The sequence below is a fragment of the Guillardia theta genome (assembly GCF_000315625.1).
Source record: "Guillardia theta CCMP2712 unplaced genomic scaffold GUITHscaffold_6, whole genome shotgun sequence".
In the NCBI taxonomy this organism is placed as follows: domain Eukaryota; class Cryptophyceae; order Pyrenomonadales; family Geminigeraceae; genus Guillardia; species Guillardia theta.
This window is the reverse complement of record NW_005434668.1, coordinates 165,010-179,183: the sequence shown is the minus strand read 5'-3', so window position 1 is coordinate 179,183 and position 14,174 is coordinate 165,010. Positions and strand designations below refer to the sequence as shown.

Sequence of the window (14,174 nt, the reverse complement as noted above, 5' to 3'; positions counted from 1 at the left end):
GTGCGTTCCTTCCCACTTCTTCCCTTTCCGTAACGAACCTACCCTCCCTCCCTCCTCCCTCCCTCCTCTCTCTCTCTCTCCCTCCCTCCCTCCCTCCCTCGTCCTTCTTCCCTTCATCCATGCATCTATCTTTCCCTCCCGCTCTTCCTCCCCCCTTCCTCCCCCTCCCCCCCCCTGACCTCACTCTCGCTCCCTTGAGTCTCCTCCTCTACCTCCTCATCTTCACTCGGTTGATCCCTTGGATTCTTGAGATTTTTCCCCCACTCTTCACATGCTCCACCAGTCGGTCAAACGTTTTCTTGTCTGCCGTTGAAACACTTGCCCCTCCCCCTTCTGCCCCTCCCCCTTCTGCCCCTCCCCCTCCTGCTCCTTCTCCTGGTGATCCTTCTGCCCTTGCTCTTGCTTGTGCTGCTGTTGTTTTTGCTCCTGCCTCCCCCCCCCGCTCTTTCTCCTGGCCTTTCCGTTCCTTCACCATCAGTCTCTTCCGAATCTTTTCCATGTCCTCTTCTTCCTTCTCCTACTTCCTCGCTAGCCCGCTGTTCCCTCGCTCCGTCCTCGCCATCCTCTGCTTTCGTTTCTCTTCCTCCGTCCCATCCTCTTTTGCCTTTTCTCGCTCGTGCTCGATAACTTTCACAACATCTGAAATCAAAAGCTGCAGGACTGCCTGCAAAGACAATCATCATGATACCTCCACAATACATTCTGCTGCCTTCACCAATACAAACAATCACCACGAGCAGCTTCAACCAACACCAACATCTCCATCTTCACACTTTCCTACATCATTGCAGTTGTCTCCGTCATCGCCATCATCCCCACCATCACCTTCATCATCATCTTCATGACCATTACATAAGCATTGAAGCCGATGTGTAGTCCTTGGTTTTCATATTGATCTCACCCGGTAACAATGGCATCTCGACGATGACAATTCGTCGTCGATCTCGCGCATGGCTCGTTGAGAATATCTGAATTATGGTCATTTCGTCCTCCTCCTCCTCCTCCTCCTCCTCCTCCACCACCACCACCACCACCACCTCCTCCTCCTCCTCCCCACCACCACCATCATCATCACCACCACCATCACCACCACCTCCACCATCACTACCATCATCATCATCATCATCAATGACTACAACAGCAGCACCAGCGCCAGCACCAGCACCAGCCCCAGCACCAGCACCAGCCCCAGCACCAGCAGCATCATAAGAATCATCATCGGCATCATCATAAATGACATCATCGGCAGTAGCAGCTCAAGCACAGGCATTCTGCCCTCTAACATGATACGCAACAGATACCGATATGAGAAGAAACATTTACAATCTCACCTCTCGTTGCAATGACAGGCAAGTTCTCTTGCAAGGTAACCGAGACCGTCATTATCTTCATGCTTCTCATTCAACTCTTTGAGTGCCTTGCTCAGCGGAAATCCATACAAGTTGTGATGATTTCCATGTTTCCACTCCTCTCCCGTAGCTTCACTCAACCACATGTAACAGCATCCAACCGCACAAACAAGCTTGACCTGTCAAACATCATTGTCGGATCTTACAACATGTCCATGTTCACCTGTTTCAGCTGAGAGAACAGGTTGAGCATTGTTGGAATGAGATCTCCACAAGGGTGCAACCCAACAAGCGCCAGATTCCAATCATCATCTACCCGACTTGTAACTCTGAATGTAAGACGACATGCAAGACTCTTGTACTTGACAATGAAGACAACTCATCTTGACGATCATCTTCGTTTTTTGTCAAGCACATGACTTGGTTGCAACGATCGCGCATACCCAACATCTTGAGAAACTTCGTTGGTTCCACAAAGGCCTGCAGCTCACAGCTTTCAAAACAAACGATAGTGAGCAACCACACCAGCAATTGTCCGAACTCACTTGATATGATGCAGTTCTCCCCTCTTCACGCTGGAATCATCAATCTTTACATCGACTTGATCTTCTTCTCTCTTGGATCTTTCGTACTGAAACTGAAGGCAAACGGTGCGTCACTTGTAAATCTCGCGCGATCAACCACAGACATGCTTGTCGATGTGTCTTGCAGTCGCTACGTTGCAGGAGTTGGATTCGAGTGTCTTGACATCATATCCATACTTCCATGCAAGAACTCTGTGTGGAACTCATTTCTCTCGTTTCGTCAAGCTCAAACTCTACCTGCTCAAATGACTCTGCCCAGAACCAACATCAACAACACAGAGTTCGCGTCCTGAATCGTCTGGTCGCCTCTGAAATAAAGATGTTTACACTCCATAATTGGAAAAGCACATTCCCACCCGTTTGATCATCAAGTCTATAAACTTGGCTAATCTGGGATTGCAAACAAACACGATATCAGCAGCCAGATGTTCATTCTTCTGCATCGACCTGACGACTTCGTACTTCTTCTTTGAGTTCATCTTCCAGCTCAACAGGCTGTCAAGCTCACTGTTCTCCCCGATCTCTTCCATATTCAGACGAAACGTGTCCGCTCTCCCATGTACATCGAAACACAGCATGTCCTGCCCTTCATCGCATGCCCTCGGCAAACAAGTTTGGTCGAGGAGGACAAGCAAAGCCTGCAGGGAAAGAGGGGGAGGGCCCGCGCTACGAAGGGAAGTATGGAAGGTGGTAGATGGGGACAGATCAGAGAGGAGACGCAAGTCAGTACCAGAGCACAGGAAGGAAGAGGGGGGGAGGGGGAGCGTGTTGACGGGTACTGGAGGAGAGCCAAGGGCAGTCTCATGGAAGCATGGTTGCAGGAATGTACTGGAACCTGGAAAAAGAAGCCTCGGCAAGAAGAGCCTGAAGAAAGAGGAGAGGAGAAGAGCATTGCGACGCGATTCTTTGACAGGAGGATGGGGAAAGAAGTTTGAAGAAGTGCTGCCATGAGGTTGGAAGCAGTTGCCAATGGTCCGCTGAGAAGAACTCGACCAGGTATGCATCCGTCAGCCATCTGCCAGCGAGAGGACCCTGTGAGCAAGATGCCGCATGGACAAAAGACCATGTTCAGAACTGCAGCATCTCTTTCCGGCCAATCACTTATAGGACCACTTTATCATCGTCCGGGCCAGTTAGTGCTGATGACACAAACTTTTCATCCTCCTCTCATCTTCTCGCCCCGTCCTCTCTTTGTCTCCACCTTCTCTCCTCCTCTTCCTCCTCCGCTTCCTCCTCCACTTCATCTCCTCCTCTTCCTCCTCTTCCTCTTCCTCTTCCTCTTCCTCTTCCTCCTCCTCTTCCACCTCCTCCTCCTCCTTACCTGTAAGCTCTTCTTATGGCCTCAAGTTTGTGCATCCGTGCTTGCAACATCGTCCCCGACGGATCCTGCCCCCACCCTACCCTACCCTGTTCTGAAAATCTATTGACCCCCCCCCCACCCCCCGCCCTTAGTCTTCGTTTTCGAAACCCCCTACCCCCCTTATCAACCCACCTACGTAAAAGACCGGTACTTTTCATACTACAAAATCCATCTATTGTACCCTTGTCATTTTGTTGCGCCCTTACTTGAGACTACCCCTACCCCTCGAGATTCGAGTTGACCACCTACTCAATTATCCTAATGGCGATGCGGCGGGCGGTCGCAATCTGCTTGCTAGGATTCATGGCGGGCGCAGAGGTAGGAGGATGCGGAACGAGGGAGTGAGGAGCATACTCTAATGCCGATGGACTGCGCTGCCATGCTCTTGCTCTTTGAGCCACTTGCTAGCCTCTTCATGCTCGTACAGCGCATGTTTGTCCTGGGTCCCCACTGCTCGATGCTGCCCTCTACTCACATGACGCGCGCATTCAGCTGGCATGCTGCACTTCTGCTCTTTCTCATGTTGCCTCGAACTATCACATGACAGGAGCTATCAGTCCCTCCTGCGTCACTTGTGCTCCTCTTCCCATGCTCTGCTCCCGTCCTCCGCTCCGATCTACGAACCTCTGATGTTCTGTTCCTACCAGGCTCTTGCCTTCCATCCGACCTCTGCCAATCCTCTGCCTCTGCATGCAAAACACCAGGTTGCAAAAGCACCCATGAGGCTGCGAGGAGGAGGGCTGATCAAGATGACTATCTCATCGCTGGCAAATGCTGGCGGTCTTGTGACGAGCGCAGCGATTGTTGGAGGGATGAATGTAGTCGGGTTTGCGATAACAGCTCTGACGGGAACACACCTGGTGATGCACTCATGCAAGGAAGTGCACATTTGTGACGTTGCATGACAGGTGACGGACTTGATTGGGACTGGTAAGAGCCAATTCTCTGATCATGAGATTTTTTGTGCGATACACTTTTATGGTGACAGAGGTCTGGTAGGGTCTTTCGCGATCTCATCCATAGCGTCGTTGCTGATCGGGCATGGAGGAGGAACGAGAGCCCTTGTGTCGACTGTGTGCATCACCACTTGGAGCATCAGGCTAGCCAGCTTCCTGTTCCTGCGGATATTGAAGACAAAGTTGCTTCGATAAGACTTGCAGTCTTATCGCAAACTGAGTCTTTGCCGCAGGAAGGACGCCCGGCTGTCCGAGGTTTTCTCAACCCCTTTCAAGATGATGTTGTTTTGGTTCGCCTCCGCCATGTGGGGGTTCGTTTGTCTCATCCCGCACTCGATGCTCTGCTTTCAGAAGGAAGAGGTAGCGATGCGGGGTGTAGACTGGCTTATGACCTCGTGCTTCGCCGCCGGGTTTGCGATCGAGTCTGTCGCTGACTGGCAGAAGTGGATTCACAAGCGCTCTAAGGAGTCAGCACACACTCTTTGCAGGAGTGGATTGTGGAGTCTTTCGCGGCACCCCAACTACTTTGGAGAGATCCTTGTCTGGACAGCTTTGTGCGCACTGGATGCGTCGGGACTCAGATCTCTAAACGAGATCCTGCTCTCCTTTCTCTCCCCGGCCTTCATCTCCTGGCTGCTGATCTCAGTCAGTGGCGTACCTCTTGCAGAGAAGAAGATGGAAAAGAGGTTTGGCAGTGACGAAGATTATCGTTTATACAAGGCAAACACGCCGTTGCTTGTTCCAAACATTCTGAAACTTCTTCGGAAATAAAGACAAGGTGTGCAGGTCTATCATGTCTGAGCGAGATGCCCTTGGATGAGGGTACATGGAAGGATGTTCTACGGATATTCTTCGACTTACGAGCAGTCCTCATACTTCACTTCAAAGTCCAGTATCTAGATCACTATTGATTCTCCATCGCCTTCTTCGCAACCTTTTCCCAGTCCCCCATGTTCGTGTTGTTTCCTGCAGTCCCATACAGCATAAGCTTGTGTATTACAGTCTGGTCTTCGTTTCCGAAATTCTTGCCAACGAAAAGCTGTGAAATGTTGTGAGCAAGCAGATGTGAAGATGGCAAGAGACTCACAGAAAGCGAAGTTACGTTTTGAAACTTGACGTATCGAAGATTAATCACAGTCCCATCCGCGACTTGCTCGGGGGTGAACTCCACTTCTTGAGTGCATTGATCAGATTCCTGTCCCAAAAATCAGCGATCGCCCATCCTCAATCAACAGAATCGAACAGCAGAATCGAAGCTCATGTTCACAGGGTTCGAAAAGAGTTTCAGATGCTTTGGAGCTATAGAAAAGGGCGATGTCAGCGAGACCATGAAGGCTGTGGATGTCTCAGGCTACCTTTGTCCGCGTCTATTGCCTTGACAGCGATGGAATGCAGTCTCACTGCCTGCTTGAAGCGCAGATTGATTAGGAGCTGCTCGTCACAATCGCTGGCAAGAAAGACTGCATCGTCGTCACGAGGTCCCTAGAGAACAGAATTATCTTCACAACAGAACAGCTGCACAGGCACTGTGCGTCATGATGAACCTGTTTCATGCAGTTGGTGACAACATGTGACGAATCCTGATTCAAGCATTCCAAAGAATTCATGTCGAACAGAGGAGACAAGTCCTTGATCTCGGCCTCCGAAGACATGATTTTGGAATAATTCTGCATAAGAAGTGTTTCAGCAGAAAAAATGTCAAAACGACAGCCATGTTCCTCAATGAACATGTCACATTTGACTCGTCGCTACTCTTGCCTCAATCCCCTCCTCACCATCATAATTATATCCTCCGTTCGTTGATTGGGTTATGGCATCTCAATCCTCACTAAGAAAACATTGAGCATATCTTCACAACGAAGATATCAACCTTGTACATTTCAATCTCCTTCAAGGAAAATATCAACCATGCACATCTCAATCTCCATAACAATGATATCAACCAGGTCCGCTCCACTTTTCTGCTGCATTCATGGTTGTTATATACATAAGATCCCCTTTACACTGACCAATACCCCATTTTGAAATACCTCCTGCTCCTCCTGCTCCTGCTGCTCCTGCTGCTCCTCCTGCTCCTCCTGCTCCTCCTGCTCCTCCTGCTCCTGCTGCTCCTCCTGCTCCTGCTGCTCCTGCTGCTCCTGCTGCTCCTCCTGCTCCTCCTGCTCCTCCCAGCTACTCACATGAGCTCCTCTCTTCTTCATCATCCACTTCTTCCCTCCCGCTTGTCCTCGTCCTCGTCCTCGTCCTCGCCATTGGCTCCAAGAGCATTTCGAGTTCATCAAAAGACTTGAGACACCTGTCCCTCATCCCACACACTCTCCTCTACATGACCACTACATGACAGTGAGTCGATTCCAATCGGCGGGCCCGGCCCGGGCCGCCGTCGGCCGCCGCGCGTGACTCTCAGTGCCGCGCCGGGGCGTGACTCGGGATGATCGGACTCGGATCGCCATTCCTCTACTCTCCTGATTGTCCTCGTCCTTTGAACTTCGAAACTGGGGGCGGCTCTTCAGGCTTCGGAAAGTTTGCGGCCTGGAACTTACTTGATTACTCAGCTTCGGTCCGAAAGCTTCAGTGACTTCAGTTTACCTTCCAAGTTCACGGGGCCCGGCGGCGGGGCCCCGGTGCCCCGCGCCATGCTGAGGGTCAATGGGCCGGGTACCGTCTAGTATCCTTGCAAGCCGCGCCGTTATATCTACCCTGACCCCCCTAAATTCCCAGATCAACCACCGTGGCACCCCGATATTGTATCCAGATTTCTCCTCTACCACCTAATTTTCCCTACATTTCACGGTATGTATGGGGTGGGGGTACTTTGGCACCCACCCTGCAAGAATACCCTACCCCGGAGTATAACTAATCGTTCTTGCTAGTCCCTTCCAGTACCCAGAAAGACAACCCTTCAGAAAGGACCCACCTGTTCATCCCAGTACCTTACCAATCAAATATCACTACTTTTGGTCTGACAATCGGGGGTATGATGACTACCCTCACCCTATAGAAATCGAAAAACCTGTAGGCTTTTCAAGGCGCCATGCTGAGTCGCTCGGTCCTCCTCGCATGCATCGCAGCGTCGGCGTCAGCCTTCGCTCCCAGCAGGCTCCCAGGCCTCTCGTCTCCTCGTCTCTCTGCTCCTGTTTCCAACAGAGCAGCTCCCAAGTCCTCGGTCAAGATGATGGGCATCTTCGACGACATCATGAAGGCCTTCGGAGGAATGGGAGGAGGGTCAGACCAGGTCAACTGCGGTATCAACGGCTTCGGTCGTATCGGTCGTCTTGTTGCCAGGATCATGATCGAAGATCCTGAGTGCAAGCTTCTCCACATCAATGCTGGGTCTGCCACCCCCGACTACATGGCTTACCAGTTCAAGTATGATTCCATTCACGGAAGGTTCAAGGGAAAGGTTGTGGTTGACGGAGACGATCTGGTTATCAACGACCAGCGCATCGTGACCACCAGGGCTCGTGATCCTAAGGACATCGGATGGAGCAAGACTGGAGTCGAGTACCTCTGCGAGTCTACCGGAGTCTTCCTGACTGCTGAGAAGGCGCAGCCCCACATTGATGCTGGCGTGAAGAAGGTTGTGTTTTCTGCTCCAGCCAAGGACGACTCCCTCACTGTTGTCATGGGAGTCAACCCCGATGACTACAAGGGCCAGACCGACTTCGTCTCCTGCGCCTCCTGCACCACCAACGGCCTTGCGCCCCTTGTGAAGTGTATCAACGACAAGTGGGGAATCGAGGAAGGCCTTATGACCACCATCCATGCCATGACTGCCACTCAGGCTGTTGTTGACTCGTCCTCCAGAAAAGATTGGCGTGGGGGTCGTGCTGCCTCCGGAAACATCATCCCCTCCTCCACTGGTGCTGCCAAGGCTGTTGCCAAGGTTATCCCCGACGTCAAGGGCAAGCTCACCGGCATGGCCTTCCGTGTCCCCACCATCGATGTCTCAGTGGTTGACCTCACCTGCCGCCTCAAGACTGATGCTACCTACGAGGAGATCTGCGCTGAGGTAACGTGACGATGCCGCTGCCGTCTTGCAATCTGGTCTTATGGTTCTTTGGCAGGTCAAGCGCAGGGCCAACGGAGACATGAAGGGCTTCCTTGGCTACTGCGATGAGGTCATGGCTTCAATGATGTAATGCAGGAGGGCTGACATGACCCTGCAGCCTCTTGTTTCCACTGACTTCGTGTCTGAGCCAACTTCCTCCATCTTCGACGCGGAGGCCGGTGAGTTCAACCTTGGGCTCCCTCTCAAGCCCACTGCGCAGAGTCCTTATCTCTCTTCAGGCATCATGCTCAACCCTCGATTTGTCAAGCTCGTGGCATGGTATGACAACGAGTGGGGCTACTCTTGCCGTGTCAAGGACCTCATGAAGCACATGGCCAAGGTGACCTTGTTTGCCGCTGTGATGCTGATGGCATCAGGATCTGATCAATCTTCGCTCACTTCTTCACACAGGTGGACGCCAAGATCGCAGCTTAATCTGCTATATTCTTTGCTAAGGTGGAATCGCATAACATAAAATTCATCCGATGTCTCGGGCCATTTCATTTTGACAACCGTTTCGGAGCCGCACTGGTGGCAATGCAAGACTGATACCGCCGCCGGCGCCGCCCCCTAGTCACTGGACTCGGGTACGGTCAAGTTTAGTCACACTACTAGGCTACAAAGGAGCCGCCGCGCCCGTGCGCAGCAGCCGCAAGACCCGGTAACCGTTGAACCGTCCGCAGGACCGGCGGTTCACTGGCAACTCGGGCCCGGCGTCACCGTCACCGTCGAACGGTCACGCGGCAAAAGTCCAGGCCCGGCCGGCGACGGTCCGACGGTCACGGGCCCGGCGGACGGTGCCGCGCCTCGGTGCATCCCAGAGTACGGTCCGCCGAGTCACGCCGGTGTCCCGGGCCCGGATCGGATCTGATCGGCGGATCGGCCCGCCGGCCCCCGCGCCGGAACCTCCGAATCGCGGCGCAGGTGACCGGCGGCGGCAGCCCCGGTGATCGGACTGTTCATCCGTGATGCCGGGCCCCCGCTCGCCGGAACGTTCGGAACTTCCGAACTCCGTTCCGGAATGCGGCGACTGATACTAGCGGCTGAGGCTGAACGGCCCGGAACTTCGGAACTTCCGAAGTTCGCCGGTTTGTTGATTGGAAATTGATGATTTCCGTTCTAAACCGCCGTACTGATTTAACTTTGAGTAAAGATCCGATCCCGCCGCCGAGGGACTCGGCGATCATCGGATATCAAGTTTTATGAATTACGATACGGAACTCCGAAAGCAGTCGGGTGACTGGGCACGTAGTACCCTGACGATGACACGAAATTCAATCAGCAGGTCATCACGTGACATAAATAGCATCATTACTACTGGTTCTGACGGTCACGGACGCAGTTAGACTCTCCAAGATTCCCAAACGGCGGCAATCCGTTAAGCGATCTACCCCTGCTGACGGAGTTGGCGGCAGGGGGTGAGAGCCTGCAGGGAGACATGTAGTTCTGAATCGACGCGTTTGGCAGGGTAACAAAGAGGTCTTATCCATGCGCGCATGCTGTTGTTAAAAGGGGGGTGGGGTGGCTCAGGCCGGGCTGTCAAAGGGGAAGCCTAAAGCGGCACACATCAAGACCGTTTGCACTTAATGGTAGACTTAGAAGATCTCCCAAGGGCATGGCCAGACGGCAGCTCGAGCTTGACCAGTTAAAGCCGTAGCTGACATTGAACTCATTCGGCCATATGGCCCTTTTTCATGGATTGATAATCTTGGACCGGTACTTGACCCCATTAAAGAGGGGGGTCAGGGTAGGACGCGGATGATCCGGTGATCACCGCCGCGCGCTGCAGCCAGGGTCGCGCGCTCCTCCTCGCAACTCATACAGACAGCGATTGACCTCGGGCCTGGCACATGATGACTGTCAGCTACAGCAACCCTCTTCCCTTCCATCCCCCCTACCCTTCTGTTCTCGTCCAGGCCCGTACCCGCAAGGACTCCCGCGATGAGCCTCCCCGCCTCATCCGCATCACCCTTCCCGACCTTCACCCCCTCTTCTCCATGCGCCAGCAGGACGCCGCTCACCACCTCGTGCGTCATATCTTCTATCTCCGATCGCTAATCTCCTATCTCATCCCTACCTCCCTCCTATCCTCCTTCCTCCCATATCCTAACTTCTATCCCCTGCATCCTCCTAGCCCGCTCTCCCTGACGCCCCGTGTCTTTATGCAGGGCCTCTCCCTCACCAGCCTCAAGTCTGCCTGCCGTCGCCTCGGCCTCGCCCGCTGGCCCTACGAGCGCAACAGGGCGGGACCCCCATGGCTCAACAACGGGCTACAAGGCTCCCCTGCAGACGCCCCGGCGTCGCCGCCGTCTCCATCCCCCTTGCCAGTGCAGGAGGAGGGGACGAGCGGAGTAGGCAGCACACATGGAGCGTTGGCTGTTGTCTTGCTGTCATCGTCCGATGCAGATGGGGGACAGGAGAGCCCGTGCAGGCACACGTGCAGGCAGGCAGGGGAGGAGGAGGAGGAGGAGGAGGAAGAGGAGGAGGGAAGCAGCGGGAGGGACGTGCAGCCTGATCCTTGCGAGCCAGGACAAGCATGGCTTGAGGAGGCGATCTTTGGGGTGGGAGAGGGGATAGCGGGGGAGAGGGAGTGGGTGTCGTGGTTTGTGAGGAGCAGCGAGGAGGAGCTGCTTGCCGGCATGTGAGGGCAAAGGAAGAGAAGGACGAGGAGCACGATGAAAGTCATTTCAGCTTGCAGGGAAATGAGATTGGACCGAGGACGTCGTTGGGTTGGACAGGGTCAGTCAGGCAACATCCATCGTAGGATTGCGAAATCAGTAAGGACGCAACTTTGAAATATTGTAAAGAGCATCCCTGAGCTGCGGAAAGCGCGGAGGAAAAGACATACGTACTGTACTGTCAGACGGTTTTTCCAGGATCATCAAAGGTCCAATGAATTTCATACGAAGCTATTCCTTGCACGCGATAAGCATTCTCATAGCAGAATCCGAATTCTTCTTGCAAGGAGATAAAATGATCCGATTTGACCATACGTACGGTAAACAAAAACCAAGACTGCATCATTGCGAAAGTTACGTCGAGACAAAGGTAAACCTGACATCATGTCCACCACTACCTTGTCAAAACGTGCCGCTGGGTCCAATTGCGCATGAACAAGGCTGCTGATCTCTGACTGAACGCCTTCGCTTGTAAACAAGCGGAACATGGCGCCACAAATTTCGCTACTACGAAGTAATCCTGTTGGTCACATTCTCACCCATGAGGCCTTTAGCAGAGTTGACCCACTGCTCCTGTGGAGTCGCTTGAGACATCAGCTGGAACTCCAACGTCGCCAACCAGGTGACAACTGAGAACTCCACTTCCATCTCGCCATTGAATTTCCTCGCGTCGTGCGACTCTAGTTAAAAAGTTTCTTGACTTCCTTCGGTTCCGCTAGTCCTGTGGAACTTAGGTGGATGACGATTCTCCTGTCCCACTCCCCCCCAGTGACTTGGCGTCTGCCATTCAATCGGACGCTTCCGAAAGCTTCTGCAGGAGAACTATCTTTGTATTTTTCCCTAACGGTTACTACGGTAGCCTGACCGTCCCGGGGGGCGCCTCACTGAGCCTGAGTGCAGCAAACGGAACTGTGATACTCGTGACCCCGCGAGTCACGGTCACTGCCCGGCCCACTGGCCGCGGGGGGGCAGTGTAAGTTCTATTCGGTCGCAACTCAGTGACTCAGTTACTTTTTGCAGTAACGGCCACTGCGGCAAACGGACTCCCGGGCCGGGCACTCCATCACGGAGCGGCCAGGAGCCACTTGGCGCAACCCCCGGCAACTGCCAGCCTGGGCAGCTTGCTCGGACCTTGGCATCAAGTTAACGGGCCTCGCCGAGTCGGCCGCGGCCTCTCCGACAGAGTCCGAGTCCCGGACCAGTCACGGTCAGACCCTGAGTGTCACGGTCAGAGACGGAGCACTGTGACAAGTACTGAGGCACGGCTGGCATGCGATCCATCAGTCAGGAGCCTGACTCTGAGCCTCGGAGCGGCCCGCCGGGCAGGCGGCGCCGGCCCGGCTGCGGGCGCGGCGCTGCGCCGGCCCGGGTGACTCGAGGCTCGGCTCAGTGTAGCGATGTGACTAGTGGCATGATTGTCCTCGTACCGATCTTTAACTTAACTTTGAGTAAAGAAGTCGGCCATGGAGACACATAAGATGATAGGTTGGTGAGGGAACAGGGAGAGGTCCTCTTGCTTCTCCTTACCTGCCCCCTTCCTACAAGGCAGCGGAAGGAGGAAGTTGAGAGAGTTTGGATGGGATACAGGGGATAGAGGGACGTAGAAAGTCGTGGCCTCGTTCAAGCATCCGCTTTCAATGAAGAGCACCAGGTTGTCGAAGAGAGGCTATGAAGACTTCCGCGCGCACAAGTTTGCAAGAAGCAGCCAAGGGAAGGAAGCGAGCTTCGAATGCAATGAGGGGTATGGAAGCTGCGAGTATGAGGAGCAAAGCGACAGGGACGAGCTGCAGGACGATCCATCCCTCTCGCTGGACATCGGGGAGCCAGACACAGACCGTGTCATCCTGCACTTCGATGCCGACTGCTTCTACGCGCAAGTGGAGGAGCTACGGGACCCGAAGCTGAGGGAGGTTCCGCTGGGGATAACGCAGAAGTTTCTGGTGGTGACGTGCAACTACCCGGCACGGAGAGCAGGAGTCACCAAGCTCATGGCGATCGAGGATGCGAAGAAGAAATGTCCTGGGCTCGTGCTGGTGAGTGGCGAGGACCTGACGCCCTACAGGCTGACCAGCAGGAGGATCTTCTCCGTGCTGCAGAGGTTCGGAAGCGCTGCTGAACGGCTAGGGATGGACGAGGTCTGGGTAGACGTCACTGCAGCATGCAAGAAGATGATGGAGGAGAACGCGGAGAGACGATGGCAGGGGCACGTGCACAGGAGCAGCGAGGCAGTTCACAGTGACAACGTGTACCGGCCGATGGATGTGCGCGTGAGCAACAAGAGCGAGAGGAAGGAGGCTACTTGCGACGAGGGGGCCGCGTCTGCCTCCGACATTCTTCTGCAGCTGGGCAGCGAGATTGCACGGAAGGCGAGGGGGCGGTGAAGGAGGAGACTGGCATCCGGACATCAGCAGGCATCGCACACAACAAGCTGCTTGCGAAACTTGCGTCGGGTCTGCACAAGCCGGACGATCAGACGAGCTTGCCGTCCTCGGAGGCAGCTGAGTTCATCGCTCCGCTCTCAATCCGGGCGATACGAGGAGCGGGGTACAAGACGTGCTCGCTCCTGCAGGAGATGGGAGTGGAGCTTGTACGAGACCTGAGGAGGATGAGGAGGGAGCAGTTGACGAGTCAGCTCGGGGTGAGGGCGGGGATACAGTTGTACGAGGCAGCACGGGGAAGAGACAAGAGCCCCGTGGTCACCAACGGAGCTCCCAAGAGGATTAGCGTTGAGGACTCGTTCAAGTCCTGCTCCTCCTTCTCTGCTGTGAGCTATTCCTCCCTCCTAGTCTCTCCCTCCCTCCCTCCCTCCCTCCCTCAAAGCATTCGGAACAGTACTTGTCACGACCATCATCAATATACTTCCACGAGTACGGCTCGACTTGATAGGTAGGATTCGTGACGTCAGGAAATCCAAGATCCCACCCGACAACAGCAGGTGGCGTATCAAAGCAATCTGAACAGCCAGAATCTCCCCGCAAGACGATCAAAGGCACTGTCCGGAAAATGCGCAGCATGGATGTATTTGCTGGAGCGGCCTGTTTCAAATACAAGTCAAACAACACGTACAACATCCGCAGCTGCATCACATGCATTGCATAAAACGAAATCCGTCTGAAATAACCTTCACAGTTTCTCACTTAAGCTTTTAAAGCCCGTAAGCGATCTCCTTCTCTTAGTTGTATTTCAACATGGTTGA

General features: G+C 54.0%; 5 protein-coding genes across 5 annotated transcripts; 3 read left to right on the top strand and 2 right to left on the bottom strand.

Moving 5' to 3' along the window:
* Positions 1–517: 517 nt before the first annotated feature.
* GUITHDRAFT_100907 (hypothetical protein) lies at positions 518–2,463 on the bottom strand (the record flags this gene model as incomplete). Its single annotated transcript, XM_005840120.1, has 9 exons — positions 518–664; positions 1,148–1,271; positions 1,332–1,528; positions 1,573–1,661; positions 1,793–1,842; positions 1,895–1,986; positions 2,038–2,125; positions 2,171–2,241; positions 2,290–2,463. 9 exons carry the CDS (start codon positions 2,461–2,463, stop codon positions 518–520), a joined length of 1,032 nt encoding a protein of 343 aa, XP_005840177.1.
* Positions 2,464–4,042: 1,579 nt separating this feature from the next.
* Positions 4,043–5,020, top strand: GUITHDRAFT_64485 (hypothetical protein; the record flags this gene model as incomplete). The annotated part of the gene is made up of 4 exons (XM_005840119.1): positions 4,043–4,153; positions 4,202–4,223; positions 4,293–4,431; positions 4,483–5,020. The coding sequence occupies 4 exons, from the start codon at positions 4,043–4,045 to the stop codon at positions 5,018–5,020; spliced, it is 810 nt and encodes a 269-aa protein (XP_005840176.1).
* Positions 5,021–5,108: 88 nt separating this feature from the next.
* Positions 5,109–5,918, bottom strand: GUITHDRAFT_84349 (hypothetical protein). Its single transcript, XM_005840118.1, has 5 exons — positions 5,794–5,918; positions 5,605–5,731; positions 5,493–5,548; positions 5,337–5,444; positions 5,109–5,288 (listed from the first exon to the last, which is right to left on the bottom strand). Exons 1-5 carry the CDS (start codon positions 5,899–5,901, stop codon positions 5,154–5,156), a joined length of 534 nt encoding a protein of 177 aa, XP_005840175.1. The 5' UTR covers positions 5,902–5,918; the 3' UTR covers positions 5,109–5,153.
* Positions 5,919–7,247: 1,329 nt separating this feature from the next.
* Positions 7,248–8,803, top strand: GAPDH (GAPDH, chloroplast-targeted). The gene is made up of 5 exons (XM_005840450.1): positions 7,248–8,261; positions 8,317–8,370; positions 8,419–8,479; positions 8,540–8,640; positions 8,712–8,803. Exons 1-5 carry the CDS (start codon positions 7,284–7,286, stop codon positions 8,733–8,735), a joined length of 1,218 nt encoding a protein of 405 aa, XP_005840507.1. The 5' UTR covers positions 7,248–7,283; the 3' UTR covers positions 8,736–8,803.
* A 4,007-nt stretch (positions 8,804–12,810) lies between these two features.
* On the top strand, positions 12,811–13,460 carry GUITHDRAFT_51641 (hypothetical protein; the record flags this gene model as incomplete). Its single annotated transcript, XM_005840117.1, has 2 exons — positions 12,811–13,185; positions 13,266–13,460. Coding segments are annotated over 2 exons (570 nt in total), but the record flags the coding sequence as incomplete, so codon positions are not given.
* Positions 13,461–14,174: the final 714 nt, after the last annotated feature.

Bases quoted from the DNA above. Each gene is read 5' to 3' on its own strand.
- GUITHDRAFT_84349 (XM_005840118.1), bottom strand. From the start codon at position 5,901: ATGTCTTCGGAGGCCGAGATCAAGGACTTGTCTCCTCTGTTCGACATG. The intron at 5,732-5,793 runs GTTCATCATGAC...TCTGTTCTCTAG, and splicing joins TCACCAACTGCATGAAACAG to GGACCTCGTGACGACGATGC. The intron at 5,445-5,492 runs GTTCGATTCTGT...TTTTTGGGACAG, and splicing joins ACATGAGCTTCGATTCTGCT to GAATCTGATCAATGCACTCA.
- GAPDH (XM_005840450.1), top strand. From the start codon at position 7,284: ATGCTGAGTCGCTCGGTCCTCCTCGCATGCATCGCAGCGTCGGCGTCA. The intron at 8,262-8,316 runs GTAACGTGACGA...GTTCTTTGGCAG, and splicing joins ACGAGGAGATCTGCGCTGAG to GTCAAGCGCAGGGCCAACGG. The intron at 8,371-8,418 runs GTCATGGCTTCA...ATGACCCTGCAG, and splicing joins TCCTTGGCTACTGCGATGAG to CCTCTTGTTTCCACTGACTT.